Source organism: Patiria miniata, unplaced genomic scaffold, assembly GCF_015706575.1.
Source record: "Patiria miniata isolate m_02_andy unplaced genomic scaffold, ASM1570657v1 HiC_scaffold_30, whole genome shotgun sequence".
In the NCBI taxonomy this organism is placed as follows: Eukaryota; Metazoa; Echinodermata; class Asteroidea; order Valvatida; family Asterinidae; genus Patiria; species Patiria miniata.
In genome coordinates, this window is record NW_024037070.1 from 7,549,628 (window position 1) to 7,564,758 (window position 15,131).

A 15,131-nucleotide genomic window follows, 5' to 3' on the forward strand; every position below is an offset into this window, starting at 1 on the left:
TGCAATAGTCTACGAAAAGATGACCATGGGTCATTCCCCACAAACGTTGACATGGCTGACAAGTGGAAAATTTATCAAATCTTCAGAACTACAAGCATCATAACCTGAAATGTGGTATCAAATTAAAGGGGACGACAAGATCTTTTATTATTTGAGAGGTGTGCCATAGAGCTATATTAAATTACCAGAGCGCTGACTCGATGTACAAAGTGATGCGTGCTGGGCGCATCCATGTTTGTGCACAAACCTATGGAAATCTCAAAACTTTGTACGACTTTTGTACGGCTCTTTGCATATCTGCGTTTGTATTCTATACATGTGCGTTATCGAAGCCGATAGCTTCATCTGACTTGTTTATAACAGGACCTATTAATAAATAATAAATTTGCACTAATCCTTTGGTCAACAGATTATAACAATGTTATCAATAGAGATTCTGTATGGTGATCCAGAGGTTGCCGATTCCAATCCTAGTATTATATCCTACATGTTGCAACTTTTGTTGCTCATGCAAGTATTTTTAAGAAATTTGTCAGACTCAGATGACTGTTGCCTGTTGCACCATAATTGACAATGAGATTATATTAGTGTTGTGACTTTTCCCCGACATGTGATGATTTTGATTGCATTACTTTTTAATGCAAAATACTCGATGGGGCCAACATTTTGTTCATGGTACAACCAATGAAAAATTCCATGACCACCAACCTTTGCGATAGCAGGCGGGTCCAGGGTGTGCCCCGGCCGATTCTGGACCGACCACAAACAGTCCAGAGCGGAAGAAAAGCCGCGAACCTCCACCGGCTGCCACCGTGTTGATATCCAGCTGAAACAAAGAGAGTGGGATTGTCAAACTTTCTATGGACTGCGTACTCAAATATTCAAGAGTTACAAAGGGAATTGGGGGAGACCACCAGGAGACTTGAACGCTGTTGCCCACACGAAGACACTACACGTTGGTGCATATTCAGTCTGCGTACTTTGGCACATAAGTGAGGGAACCAGTATTCGCCCATGAGCTTCGTGCGCCGACGAAGAGGGCGCCCTTCTACTTAGCAACGACGTCCCATGTGCGGGACATTTCGCTGGTTGACGCGTACAGTTCCTTGTGTGTGACGCACGTACACCAGGGGATTTGTACTATGTACACGCAGTGGCCGCACTTCACAACAAATGAATTGCAGTCAGGCAAGATGGCGTCGGTCGGTCAACCCCAACTGTACTCTCTTTGCCGGTGAGGGGGTACTTGTGAACGGAGCAGATAGTAAGGGAAGAGTTTAACTTTAATTACCTGTGGTGCTTGGATTGTCACCCCTGCCGTGGTTGTCTCAAAGACATGCTCATATTCCCCAGCATAGCGGCTGACATCGGTCGATGTTCCTGAAAAGTATCAAGACAAGGCAAGCTAGGGTTGTCCATTTTCAAATAATTTAGAATTGGATTACTCCAAACTGCATTTGTCCGAATATTTGGATATCCAAAACAAACGGGCGTAAGCGTATACGCCCTTCTGCCAGGCACGCGACGAAAAAGTTTCACGAGCATGGGATTTGGGAGAGAAAAATATCATCAACCATTGCTATCGGTTGGTAACCTACCTCCCATGTCAAATCCTATGACAGGCAGATCTGTTTCTCTCTTGTACGTCGTGACAGCATAGCCTACCACTCCCCCAGCTGGTCCTGATAGAATAGCACGGGAACCATTGAACCTGGGAAATACAATTGAGTCATGTCAAATCCTTGATTAGCACGGGAACCATTGAACCTGGAAAACACAGTCAAGCCATGTCAAATCCTTACTAGCATGGAACCATTGAACCTGGAAAAATGACAAGTGCATGATTAGGCCAAAAAAAAAGTCTCCGGTTTCTGGTATGCGCGCGCGTCGCCGTAGCCATGCGCGTCGGCAAAATTAAAAAGTTTTTTTTTTCAATGTAAGATGATGTCTCAGAACCGCCAAACTCACTGGTTTGACTGGAATCCTGCTGCTGCACAATTTTAACGTGTGGGATTACGATCGAGTCCATGTATAAGCTTTATGTGGCCTCTATATATTTGTAGTCAGCAGCCCACATTTGAAGGAAAAAGAAAAAGGAAAAAAAAGCCGCGTCGCCGCACCACTTTTGGGGCAAGCTCCATACCAGAAACCGGAGACTTTTTTTTTTGCCTTAGCACGGGATAAATTGAACCTGGAAAATACATTCAAGTCCTGACATGATAAGCAATCATGGCTAATCCAGGGTTTTAAATTGTTGAGGGTGATTATTAACCCTAACTTCCCCAACTCCATCAAAATCCATTCCCCATCTTGGTGGATTTTTGGGGACTTGGTCATGCAGGCCTGGTTTGACTAAATATTGATGGAGTATGATGGACTTGGGCCTGGAGGCCTAAAGCAAAGCATGCATTAAATGGCCGAATTGGTCCAGTACTTAGCAAAAGACAGTAGGGATTTAGAGTTAAAAAACATTCATGTACATGTAGGATATATTGCTGGCCCATTAAAGTTTGTAAACTCAATCTGTTTTCCTTGGTGATCTGGGACCTACTCACTTTTCCATGGGGGTGAGTCCACCATCTGACTGCATGACAAGCACCCTCTTCCCTTGCAGATTGTCCCGGAAACCCCCCGCAAAGCTAGTTAGATAAGTCCGGATGCACGGTGTCAGGTAGGCATCTGCACACGCTGTATGAGAAAAACATCAACACTATTAACACGTCAACAACAAACAGATGAAACAAGTCAGGTGTGTTTACAAACACAAATGCCCCGCAACCGTGACTGTTCCCATGACATAACACCACTCTTTTAACATCAACTTACATGTACCTTGGTCACATGGAATGTTCATTGACAGCATTAGTGTCTTCTGTAGGTTTTATATGAATTAATCCCTAATCCCTATGATCTCAGAATAAATACAAGATTTCGATTGTTTTAGCCACTGTGACCTTGACCCTTGACCTTTTGGCCCCAAATGCAAAAGGCTTCTTAGGATTACCAAGGACAATCCACAAACCAAATTTGAAGTTCATATGTAAAGTATTTCTCAAGTTATCGCGCTGACAAAATTTCTATTGTTTCAGCCACTGTGACCTTGACCCTTGACCTTTCGGCCCCAAATGCAATAGGCTTCTTAGGATTACCAAGAACAATACACAAACCAAATTTGAAATTCATATGTAAAGTATTTCTCAAGTTATCGCGCTGACAAAATTTCTTTTGTTTTAGCCACTGTGACCTTGACCCTTGACCTTTCGGCCCCAAATGCAATAGGCTTCTTAGGATTGCCAAGGACAATCCACAAACCAAATTTGAAGTTTATATGTAAAGTATATCTCAAGTTATCACGCTGACAAAATTTCTTTTGTTTTAGCCACTGTGACCTTGACCCTTGACCTTTCGGCCCCAAATGCAAAAGGCTTCTCAGGATTGCCAAGGACAATCCACAAACCAAATTTGAAGTTCATATGTAAAGTATTTCTCAAGTTATCGCGTTGACAAAATTTCTATTGTTTCAGCCACTGTGACCTTGACCCTTGACCTTTCGGCCCCAAATGCAATAGGCCTCTTAGGATTGCCAAGGACAATCCACAAACCAAATTTGAAGTTCATATGTAAAGTATATCTCAAGTTATCACGCTGACAAAATTTCTTTTGTTTTAGCCACTGTGACCTTGACCCTTGACCTTTCGGCCCCAAATGCAAAAGGCTTCTCAGGATTGCCAAGGACAATCCACAAACCAAATTTGAAGTTCATATGTAAAGTATTTCTCAAGTTATCGCGCTGACAAAATTTCTATTGTTTCAGCCACTGTGACCTTGACCCTTGACCTTTCGGCCCCAAATGCAATAGGCCTCTTAGGATTACCAAGAACAATACACAGACCAAATTTGAAGTTCATATGTTAAGTATTTCTCAAGTTATCGTGCTGACAAGATTTGTCCGGACACACACACCCACACACCCACCCACCCACACACACACCCACACACCCACCCACCCACCCACCCACCCACCCACGGAAGGACAAGGCGGAAACAGTATGCCCCTTCGGCTTCGCCGCGGGGCATAACAAAGAGAGAAACTCAAATCTTTACAATCTGAAATAACTACTCTGATTTCATGATCATGGTCTATAGTGCAAAATGACTGGTTCCTCTGTGTTGGCTAATGTGGACTAATCTCCCTTGGCTTCGCGTCAGAAGAAAGTCAAATCAGCCAACACCGACACCGAGGCACCAATTATGTTGGACTCCTTCCCCTCAACCTCTAACCTAACCTCCCCCAACCAATCAAACCCAATGGCATTTTTTTGTTGGAATCTCTCAGGATGGGTACAGTACCCCTAAACTGACAGTCTTTTACATAGTGTTGGGCACACCTCCAGAATCAACGTCAAAAATATGTGTGTGCAGTTTCCCATATGGTGTTGGAATCTGCCAGGATGGGTCTGGTTCCTAGTACATGTAAATTATGCTAGGGAGTTAGGGTTGTATTTGTGTATTACCTGTGTATCCCCTGGGAACCATTCTAACCATGGGCATGACAGCACTGGACAGTGAGATATGACTGAAGCCCATCTGTCGAGCAATCTCGCCAATCTCTCGCTCGTGGCTTTCAAACCTGCGACGAAAGATGTAAAAATAATGTGGTGGTCATTATAGCGCTTTATACTTTAGTCCCTAAGCGCTTCACAATTATTGTGGGGTGCTGTGGTCCAATGGTTACGGTGTTCGACTCGTGTGCCGTGGTACATGGGTTTGAATCCTGACCGTGGGAACATGGTGCTTGTGCTCTTGAGCAAGGCACTTTACCATTATTGCTTCGTCCTTTGGATGGGACGTAAAGCCGTAGGTCCCGTGTGTTGTGTAATGCACGTTAAAGAACCCAGTAACACTTATCGCTAAGAGAAGTTGCCCCGGTGTTTCTAGCAGTGGCTGCAATATGCGCCGCAGCATCTTGTAAACCATTATAAGGTGCTACATAATGGGTCTCATATATCTCCAGCGCCTTGGGTGTTTTTTTTTTAATGAACAAGATTTTCAGCAGGCCACTCCCCAAGCTTCACGATTTGCAGGCCTGCAATAAAGGAATCACTACCTCCATCTGTTTCCTTGGGATTCCACTAACTCTCTCAACAAATAAAATTTCAATTAAAATGAGCCAAAGTTTTGCATAGTTAAGGATATCTCAGCGCTGAATGTGGCGTGTCTTCCATGCGTTGCAACTTACTTCTTAGTTATGTTTATACCGTATTTTCTGTATTGATGGAAATTTAGTAAAACTGCTCGTGAGTACTCGACTACTCACGAGTAATTTCTCTGCGAGTACTCGGGTAGGAAAATCCACTACTCGCCCAGGCCTACAGGTGATACGTGTAAGGTGTTGAATTCTGAATGATTCAGATTATCAATTGACTGTTATTCTGTTTTGTTTTCAAAAAAATAAATGTCCCTTGAACCTTATCAGAGGAAAATATCAACCTTTCATAAGCCCATTTCTAAAAAACGGTGTTTTTATTTCAGTAGGATGCGTCTTAAGATGAGAAGAGTTTCGTGAAACAGGCCCCTGGTGAGTTCAATACGTACGTGTAGGCATGTATGAGAACAACAGCCAGGCTGCGGATGCCTTTGTCAAGGACCTTCTGTAAATCGGCTCTGAGTTTCTCCTTATTAAGGTCTTCGCGTACCTCAAGCTGCAAGAAAACAGAGGATATATCAGCCATTCATTGGCCCTTTTCTGAATTTCTCAACAATGGTGTTTTGTTTCAGTTATTTCTAAAGGATTTTGAGTTCAACTTCTGGGTTTAAAATTTGAAATGCAGAAAATGCAGCTGATTCAACACTTGTTGAATAAACAACAAAAACATGAACAAGGTAGCCATCCTAAAGCAATCTCCATTGAACCAGAGTGCTCAATAAAGGATGTAGCATTTGAAGAAAAAGCTGTTTTTCCAACATGCCCAATAATCTTTAACCTGGTTGATTAGGCCCCAAAAAAGTAGTTCTGCTTCCGATTACATGGCATTTGAAAATAGGGTAGGTGGGTAGGAGGGAACGTTTTTTTGGAAATTTTTTGGGTGTACGATCATATGGAGGTGTCTGCGTGTAGTCAAGGGTAAAAGGTAGTAATTGATGATTTTCGGGCTTTTTTCCTCATTTTCCCCCCCAAAAAATTAGGGTAGGGGCTGTCAGAATAGGGTAGGTAGGGTAATCGGAAGCAGAACTATTACGTTATTTTTTTGGCCTTACTGAAAATGATAGGAAATTCCTCTTTTCTTAAAACTGAAAGGAGACCACACACTACATGCACCAACTGCAAAAGATGCTTGATGATATTATTTAATGACAATCAAGTGAGCTATTACCAAATAATTTGGCAATTGTGTTTATGAATATTTGCAAATGTTGTACAATACTTGTCAATAACACCTAAATCTCACCTTTTCTCCCGTTGTACCGGTAACAATCTCCAGGCCCTGTCGCCTAGGTAACCCGCATCTTTCTTGTTGCAAGATGACCCTCCCAGATACTTCCACTACCTCTTCGTACAGCATGTCAGGGGTCACAATCTCCTGTTGAAGATATCAATAATCTTTCAAAGATGAGGAATATGATTGAAACATTGATGAATCGTTACATCTCTACTTACAAGACGAAGGAGTTGGAGCCAAACTGTGTGTAAAGTACGTGACAATACAAAGAGTGAAATATGTAGTTCTTGTCAAACATTCCCAGTAAATTCTCTGTGTATTTTTTGGCTTGGCACCCTGAAATATCAATTTTTTATAAATAGCCACACAAAAGCTGTACAAAATGTCAAGCTTTCCGTGGGTTTGTGCACAAACATGGATGCACCCAACAGGCTACGGTGCATTGTGTATATAGCTTTATCTCTCTAGTTATTTAAAACTTCTGTTATGTGTACAGCCACAGACAGTCAAAAATATAATAATTATATAATAATTTGGGGGACTAATCATCCTAACTCTCAGCTGAGCTATTTCAAGGGAACACTGTATCACATTGCATAAGCAGTCACAGCCAGTCAATCCTGCTTTATGTAGGAAGGGAGCTCTTAACTGTTAAAAACAGTCATTTTATTGATTTTGAAGAAAATCCACACTCATTGGAGGGGTCACAATTTTCAATCTGATGGTCTTATGATGACGTCATTTATACACCCCTTTGGGGAATGTTGCTAGCTACATGTCGATACCCCGTTTGCTACCAAAGACTGTAAATCGTCCAACACCGACAATGGTTTATGAAAAACGATGCAGTTTGAAAAGTTGCAAATTTAAAGAGTGCGCGAGTCACATGGAAATTGCTGTGCGACAATGTGACACTACCCGAAACGAACGGCAGGGAACATCAATCGCACCGTGCTTGTATGCATGCGAGCACGTGAAATTGAATTACCCGCGCTTTGCTCGGGCACTGTGTAGTCGATAGGGGCTAATGAATAACGGGCACGTGTGTTGGCACTCAGCAATTTCTCCTCGCGTATCTCTTAAATTGCAACTTTTCAAACTGCACCATTTCTCATAAACCGTTGTCAATCTTGGACGATTTACAGTCTTTGGTAGCAAACGGGGTATCAAAATGTATCCAAAAAAATTCCCCAAAGGTGTATATAAATGATGTTATCATAAGACATTCAGATTCAACATTTGGATCCCTCCAATGAGTGTGGACTTTCTTTTTTTGCGGTGTTTAGATCTATTGTACACACCAAGTCAAAGATTTGGGGTCTGGACTGGTTGCCGATGTACAGCAAATCCTTCATGCCCTTGTTGATGACCAGGGCCATGCGTTCTCCTTTCCTCTCTAGTAGAGCGTTAGTAGCCACGGTGGTACCCATGCGAATCCACTCTATCTGCGATGTGTCCAATGGCTGGTCAGCTGGCAACAGCTGACCGGTCTCCTACATTGGCAACAAAATGAACATTTCATCAACAAAATTCAATACTTTTTATTTTAATACTCATAGGCAGGCCAATTAACACTGTCAATTAAGGCAGTCGCAATGGACGTTTTAACATTATGTAATTTTTTTTTTACATGAATACCTAATTTGATGGATCTATATCCAAAAATGCTATTTTTGTTATCATTGGATGTACAGTCATTCGTAATTCTTGAATGGCAAATTACAAAGTACCAAGGTGCATGTACAAAATGCAACACTTTAGACCCTAAGTTTATAGAATGACCAACGCCTGACATTGACAAAAATATGTACAAGGAGATCCCTCCCAGGGTTAACAGGCTTAAAGCTATAGTCCATCGTGTGCAGCTATCCGAAAAGTAACTGGCGTAATTATTGTTGAAAAACATACTTGGTTGAAAGATAGTAAGAGGACTAAACTCCCTGCGAAATTATTCTTTCTGGCAAGCTGTCATTTTGAAGTAATCAACGAAAGAAGGCCTTTCCAACGGTGCTTCTTAAGACGCATCGTAGGAAATTTAGATTAGTAGTTCGTTTTGTTATTCGGCCAAGCACGCGCAAGCATTGGCACGACGCACACGCACGCGCGGTTGCTATAATTTGTCGGATCAGTGCGCGACATCGCGTAGCTGCAATCGGCTCAGTGAGAACGTGTCTCGGACGTTGAATTCAGGCCCAATTCAAAACATGATTCAGCAACTTTTGATTTGAAATTGAGATCCTATAATGCTGTTTTTCTCGGAATATACAGCCGAAGCTGAGCTGAAACTTCATCAGGTTAGTTGTTCAGTACCCTTCTTTAGATCTTGAGCACTTTTGTTGCTTCAAACGAACAAAATGCACAAATTACAAATGATGGACTATATCTTTAAATCTAAACCCTAGGATTGATGATCTGAGGCAAGTAACTCACCTGTTGTAGTATGCGGCGTATTCCTTCCCTGGGAGCATCGGGGTAGTTCCCAGGGTCCTCCGACAGTAGTTTCATGACCCTGGTCTGCCCGTCTGGACATCGGGCGTAGACGTCGGTAAACGTCCCTCCCCGGTCAATCGCAAAGCGGAACCCCGCCATCGGACTGGACATGACTGAAAAATGCCGTCACACCGAACCTGCTCGTGGGTTAATCTGCAATGCAAATGAAGGAAATACAAAAAATTTAAGCCCAAATATATACTGTTTACATGCTTTGACAAGTTTTAAAAGAGCTTTACTGACCATATACAGTTCTTTTTAATTTTTAGTGAGGGGGATCCCAAGACTAATTTCATTGGGGGGAGAAAGTGGTGTAAGGACAACAAAGCAAGGAGCTGGACACCATCCGATTGTTGGGGGCTTTTCAAAGCACACGATCTTGGCCACTGTTAATCGGACAATAGGTGCCGCTATTTGTTGCCGACAGAAACATGATTTTACCGACAGACACATGATTTTGCTGACAGGACAATGATTTTCCACACAAAAAACCAACACCCCCAATAAAAATAAATGGAAGGGAAGGGGGGGGGGTGTTGACATCCCCTAGTGACACCTGTGTACATCTAGCTCATACATGTCACTGTAGCAGGGTTAGACTTGGTACCTTCTTAGGACAACTGTTATGCCACACACTACAAGTACACTAGCTCACTTTAGTAAAAATGTATTATTCCAGTATCATGCACATATACGAAACTATATGAATTTACAAATAATAATTTTGGACAATTAATACAAACATGACTTACAGGATTGGTATGCAATACAAAAAGCTGCCATACTTCATACACCAATACACCAAAAGTGATCCGACCAAATTCGATTGAAGTAAATTGCAAATATGTTGTACACGCAGGCCTGTCTCACAAACTGCTAAGTCACCGTTAAAACTGTCGAGTCATTGCAACTAGAAATGTACACCACTCTTGAATTAAAATCCAAATTAGGCGAAGTAGAAAAAAAACATGTTTCTCGTCCCCGCCCGCTTCCTTTTTGGAGGCCGCCTGGATTTTATTATTTTTTTTATTTTTGAAAAATGCAGTAAAAAAACAACGAAAAAGTCCACAAATTCATCGGAAAATAAATTGTAGACCAATACAAGTCTAAACGACACTGTAAATATGTTCAGTTCTCTTGTCCAACTTATCTTTCATTTTAAAAGTGTCTTTGAACAGTGGAAACACCAACAATTGCCGCGTCGCCACATCAATTTTGGAACTTTGGTCTGACCAGAGACCGACTATTTTTTTTTTTTGGCCTAACTGATGCATTCAATTAAGCCAATTAACAGGAATATTATCTAGGGGTGAGGTTTAGGCCCTAAATAAAATTATTGTGTGTGTACCGATATATTATATGTACACCTTGGTATCAATATTTTTGGGGACCATGTTTGGACTATAATGAAAACCTATAGGCTCAGTGTGCTTACACTATTTCAAAGTATAGATAGATTTCCATTATGCACCAATACTCTGGCCTTTTATTTGCATAAATTCTCTTGTGACAGTCAGATCAAACTTGGTCATGATCTACCAAGCTCTGACATTTATGCTTAACCCCTTAAGGACGGTTATAATGGGGACATTCCTCCACACATAGAGCAAGTGGCCCGCATGACTGCACAGCCTTTGTGTGGTAGCGGGACTGCACAAAAGCAGCAGCTGTGGAACTACCCACTAGCTGTGTGCCATGGCATACCACAGCTGGCAACTGCATTCCAATGAGGATTAGCGGCCGCGGCCATGACCGCTTCCCATGCGCATGGGGTTAAACCAGTTTGAATACATGCATGTATAGGCCTATACTGCACAACTACTTACATGTACTGCTAACAGTGCTACCAATTATATGCCTGATGTGAAAACAGCTGACAATTGTTACAACAGCTGTAGACTTCCCCTGTGTGAGTGCACAATGGGATTTTGATCAAGGTTTTTTGGACTGCTCATCAGTGTGGAATAGTCAAGTCATGCGCTGTGTGTACACAATGCCATTCAGCATGATCTTTGGTGTTTGCATTACCAGATTCTGCCAGATTATAAATATTAATACAATTGTACGTAGTAATAGGGGGGAGGGGCGCGCAGGGGATGGCCCCCATTGGTTCCCCCCCCCCCCCCCCCCCCCCCCCCCCGGCCATGGCAATTAAAACCAAAGTCAAGAAATCCAAGATGACCAAAACTGACCATTAAGCAGGCATTATGATTATGCAAAGTGCCCCCCCCCCCCCCCCCCCCCCCTGCATGCCCCGCTGGATACACCAAATAAGACCTAGGATAGGAGTTTGCATTTCTACTTTTTTATGATCTCAATATTTGATTTTTGGTTTCTTCTACAGTATTCATACCTCCATCATGTCCATGTTTTTAATAATCACTAATCTGTGTTTTTAGCTGGCCAGCCTGCCTCCTTAGCTTACCTTCATTCACGACCACGCCTCCGCGCTGAACTACAGCGTATTTATAAACTGGCGCCAGAGTTCAGCTGCTTCACTGTTTTGTGTATTATGTTTTCGTTGAAAATCCCATGGACAGTCCAAGTACCAGTTTAGTCATTGTCCTTTTCATTAACACATTTTTCAACGACAAACAAGGACGGGGACCAGACTATATATGCTGCGAGAAATAATTTGGCGCAGGCAACAGCCAAAAAATGGCAGGAATCGAACTCCTTTCCGATCAAGGATTTCGCGTTGATGGACGAAGGCCGCACGAGCTTCGGAAGATCCAGTGTCGAATGGGTGTATTCAGGCAAGCGGATGGATCAGCCTACATTGAGCAAGGAAACACAAGGGCACTTGCAACGGTTTACGGACCGCATGAGGTAAAACACGTGCCGTCGCGTTGGTTTGCCACATTGAATACCTATTTCCGACACAAACGTGAGGGCGCTCTTTAAATTTATTGGTGAACCATTACCTTAATAATATATTGCATTGACTGAACCACAACTTGAGTAACTCTAGCCCCATAAATGTGGCCAATTTACTGGACTACCTCCGTAAATAAAGGCCACACTTCCACCATGTGTAAAAAGATGTCGAACTTTGTCAAATTTTGATTTTCACATTTTTAGGCTTAGCTTGTCAAATGTTTGTAGTTTATTTTTGCTTTAGAATATAGAAGCATAGGCCTACTCACTAGGCTAAACAGAAAGTGCTGCCTTTTTCAGATGTCTATTTTTCGTGAAATTTCCAGATTCGTTTGCACATGTTCGCGTATCAAAATTTCTACATGAAATTTCACGAAAATTAGACATCTGGATCTGAAAAAGGCAGCACTTTCTGATTAGCCTATAATCATTACAACTCTGGTATTCATAAACAATCTGACTTGTCTTCATTGAATACCAGGCTTCAGGTGGCCGAGTTAGGGCCCAGCATGACCGTGTGACCATCAACTGCCAGTATAGCATGGCCACCTTCAGCACAGGCGAGCGCAAGAAGAGGCCCATGGGTGACCGGAAGTCACAAGAGATGTCCCAGAACCTACAGAGGACCTTCGAGGCAGCTATCATGACACAACTGTACCCACGCTCACAGATTGACATCTATGTGCAGGTCGGTTTGGGTTTTAAATTTAGGACTCCAAATACATGTACTTAACAAAAGTACACATATTTGGAGTGTTGGAGTTTTGGTAAATTCATGCAAGTTTCTAGAAGACTTTGCATGGTGGATTTGCATGGTGGTTTTGCAACACCAGTATGTACGATCACACATGTTGAAACTTGACTTGAAATGTGCCGTTGGCCAGTAAAACATGCATGCATTTGCACACCAGTTTTCACTGGTTGCCATGATAACCCATTCAGCACTCCAGACCCAAGAACCAGTGACTTCCCAGAAATTGGGTCTGGGAGTTAGATAAGCCGATGCATAAAATTCCCAGTTGTTCAAACTCCCCTATAGGTCTGATTACGACCCAAATAAGATTCCTGCAGTTTCTTTCCTGAATTCAACAAAAATCTACATTCTTTTGATACTGCACAAATTTAAGTGCAACAGAATTTGCGAACTGTTGGGAGCTTTTAGCTTTAACACTCTTAGATCATGAATCTTCATGATTTGAGTCTTAAGGATAATTTTGCTCCAAATTTTTTGGCAGGTCTTGCAGGCAGACGGCGGGAACTACTGTGCCTGCGTCAACGCCGCCACACTGGCCATCATTGATGCAGGTATCCCCATGAGGGACTACGTGTGTGCCTGCTCGGCCGGCTTTGTCAGCGACACGCCCCTGGTGGACATCAGCTACCTGGAGGAGTCGCTGGGTGGCCCCGACATGATCGTGGCGCTCCTGCCAAAATCGGAACAGATCGCGCTGTTCCAGCTGAACTCGCGCCTACACGCGGACCACTTGTCCAAAGTGTTGGACATGGCCACAAAGGGTTGCAAAGACATCCACACCGTGCTGGACGGCGCGGTCCGAGACCATGTCAGTGAAGTCACAGACAGCATGGCTAGGAGCTGAAACACAGTGATAAACCTTGATTGTTTTTACTCGAGCAACAAGACCATGAAGCGGGGTCTTTCTTGCAAGCTTTGTGATCTGTAGACGTGTAAAATTTTGTAGAAACTGTGCCTAATGGCAGACACAGTAGGAGGGCACTGTTTGGTGGCTAATTGCTTTGAGCTCTCATTGGATGATTTTTGTGTAACTGATGACCCAGGGTCAACGCGTTCTCAGATTTCATTGGATCTACTGTTTATCGGCTGACGTAGGTCGGCTATTCCGTATGTTCCCTTTCGAACAAGATGTATATGACCTACCATGACCTGCACTTCTTTTGCAAGATTTTGTGGGGGGAAAAACAAACCCAGTAGCACCTTAAGATAAGGGCGGTGTGGACTAGTGAAGGTTCTATTTGGAATTGGTAATTAGTGCCCTCTTTTTGTGCCCAACATGTCTCAAAAAGCAGGCATGCAACTTTTCCTCGGATCAGCTGATTTCCTCTTTTTTTACTTCCCAGGTGTGCCATTAAAAATGGAAAAACACTGTACAAAGTCTTGGAAAGATTTGAATTTCCACTTTTTTGTGTGTGACTTCCCAGTTGCATGCCTGAAAAAGGCTACAATAGAGCCAGAAATACCTTTTTGTTTAAGCTTTGCTGCAAAGAGACCGGTTCAAACCAGCCCAATTGCTTGCGGAGCCAATCCTTTCCCGAAGGCTTACTTGGTATCAGGATCTTTATGACAGTTGCTTACATGTATGTTTGATAAAAGACAATAAAATCACGAAACAGTATAAGTAACATCAAGACAACAGAGGTGTTTCTTTTTTCAACATGCTTGTTTATTTTTTTCTCTAAATTAACTTTTATTAAAGAGTTTCAATAAATTTCTTTTGAAGACAAATCAGTGAATTTTCATACATCTATTATTAATTCTTCTGCAAGACAGTTCGGGCTCCCTTGCAAGTTGTGGACACTTCCACGTCCTCGTGAGATTTTGTTAATATTGATATTTATCTTTTCCTACAAAACCTTGAGAATGTTGGCGAGTGCAACACTGTGTCTGCAAATCTTTCGTTTGTTCAGGCTTTACTCTTCACTGTATTGAACTTTTAATAACATTGATTCTTATCTGTTCAAGAAAAACATGTGGTCAATTGGAAATGCACTTCAACAACAAGGTTTTGAGTAAAGGCAGTTATACAATCATCGTGTCCATACATCCTTGTTAAATTACTCGGGAAGCATTATGCAGCCATGCATGTTTTGAGTTCATTTTATGTCTGTCGAGTACCCTCATGTGTAGGCTTACAACTCAGAATTGGTCTTGTATGCAGCGGACACATATGCACTGAATGTGAGCACATGAAAGCCGCCGCTTTAATTAACACTCCTATGCAAACATACCTTCTGTGCAAAGTTGTCCTTCCAGTCAAAATCAATCAAGTGACTGTTTTTTAACAGTTAAAGAGCTCCCAGCCTACCGGTGCATAGAGCAGGATTGACTGGCTGTGACTGTTTATGTACCTTAATACATCTATGCTTTGAATGTAGATGATTGATAAGCCAGCTGTGCCCACCACTTGCCCGCTTTTGTCTGTTGACTGAATTTGACTAGTCACAGTGCTTGCTTCAAATGTGATCTGACTCTTGGTGACTACCCTTAAGCCCGGTTCACGCGAACGTATGTGCGAAGCGAAATTCATGTCGTCAACAATGGTGGACGCGCTTCGAATGTATTGTTGA

The 15,131-nt window shown here is 42.4% G+C and overlaps 2 protein-coding genes across 4 annotated transcripts in view; one reads left to right on the top strand and one right to left on the bottom strand.

Annotated features, from left to right (window-relative positions):
- LOC119739407 (5-oxoprolinase-like) overlaps positions 1 to 11,444 on the bottom strand; it is a 47,845-nt gene extending 36,401 nt beyond the window's left edge. Inside the window, exons 1-11 of one of the 3 annotated variants that reach the window (XM_038214351.1) lie at positions 11,356 to 11,429; positions 10,757 to 10,835; positions 8,871 to 9,083; positions 7,742 to 7,933; positions 6,450 to 6,581; positions 5,596 to 5,702; positions 4,515 to 4,630; positions 2,556 to 2,688; positions 1,599 to 1,711; positions 1,292 to 1,380; positions 709 to 826 (exon numbers count right to left, since the gene is read on the bottom strand). In XM_038214351.1, the coding sequence (XP_038070279.1) occupies positions 709 to 826; positions 1,292 to 1,380; positions 1,599 to 1,711; positions 2,556 to 2,688; positions 4,515 to 4,630; positions 5,596 to 5,702; positions 6,450 to 6,581; positions 7,742 to 7,933; positions 8,871 to 9,041 (1,171 nt within the window). In that variant the 5' untranslated portion in view covers positions 9,042 to 9,083; positions 10,757 to 10,835; positions 11,356 to 11,429. Of the gene's footprint in view, positions 1 to 708; positions 827 to 1,291; positions 1,381 to 1,598; positions 1,712 to 2,555; positions 2,689 to 4,514; positions 4,631 to 5,595; positions 5,703 to 6,449; positions 6,582 to 7,741; positions 7,934 to 8,870; positions 9,084 to 9,682; positions 9,767 to 10,756; positions 10,836 to 11,355 lie in introns of those variants that run through there. The other 2 variants (XM_038214350.1, XM_038214352.1) reach the window with 2 other exon arrangements.
- Positions 11,445 to 11,538: 94 nt separating this feature from the next.
- LOC119739409 (exosome complex component RRP41-like) lies at positions 11,539 to 14,289 on the top strand. The gene is made up of 3 exons (XM_038214354.1): positions 11,539 to 11,759; positions 12,289 to 12,495; positions 13,043 to 14,289. The coding sequence occupies exons 1-3, from the start codon at positions 11,589 to 11,591 to the stop codon at positions 13,403 to 13,405; spliced, it is 741 nt and encodes a 246-aa protein (XP_038070282.1). The 5' UTR covers positions 11,539 to 11,588; the 3' UTR covers positions 13,406 to 14,289.
- Positions 14,290 to 15,131: the final 842 nt, after the last annotated feature.

What these genes read in the sequence shown, in the direction of transcription:
- LOC119739409 (XM_038214354.1), top strand. Translation starts at nt 11,589, where the DNA reads ATGGCAGGAATCGAACTCCTTTCCGATCAAGGATTTCGCGTTGATGGA. An exon ending in CGGTTTACGGACCGCATGAG is followed by an intron (nt 11,760 to 12,288) that starts GTAAAACACGTG and finishes ATTGAATACCAG; the next exon opens with GCTTCAGGTGGCCGAGTTAG. An exon ending in AGATTGACATCTATGTGCAG is followed by an intron (nt 12,496 to 13,042) that starts GTCGGTTTGGGT and finishes ATTTTTTGGCAG; the next exon opens with GTCTTGCAGGCAGACGGCGG.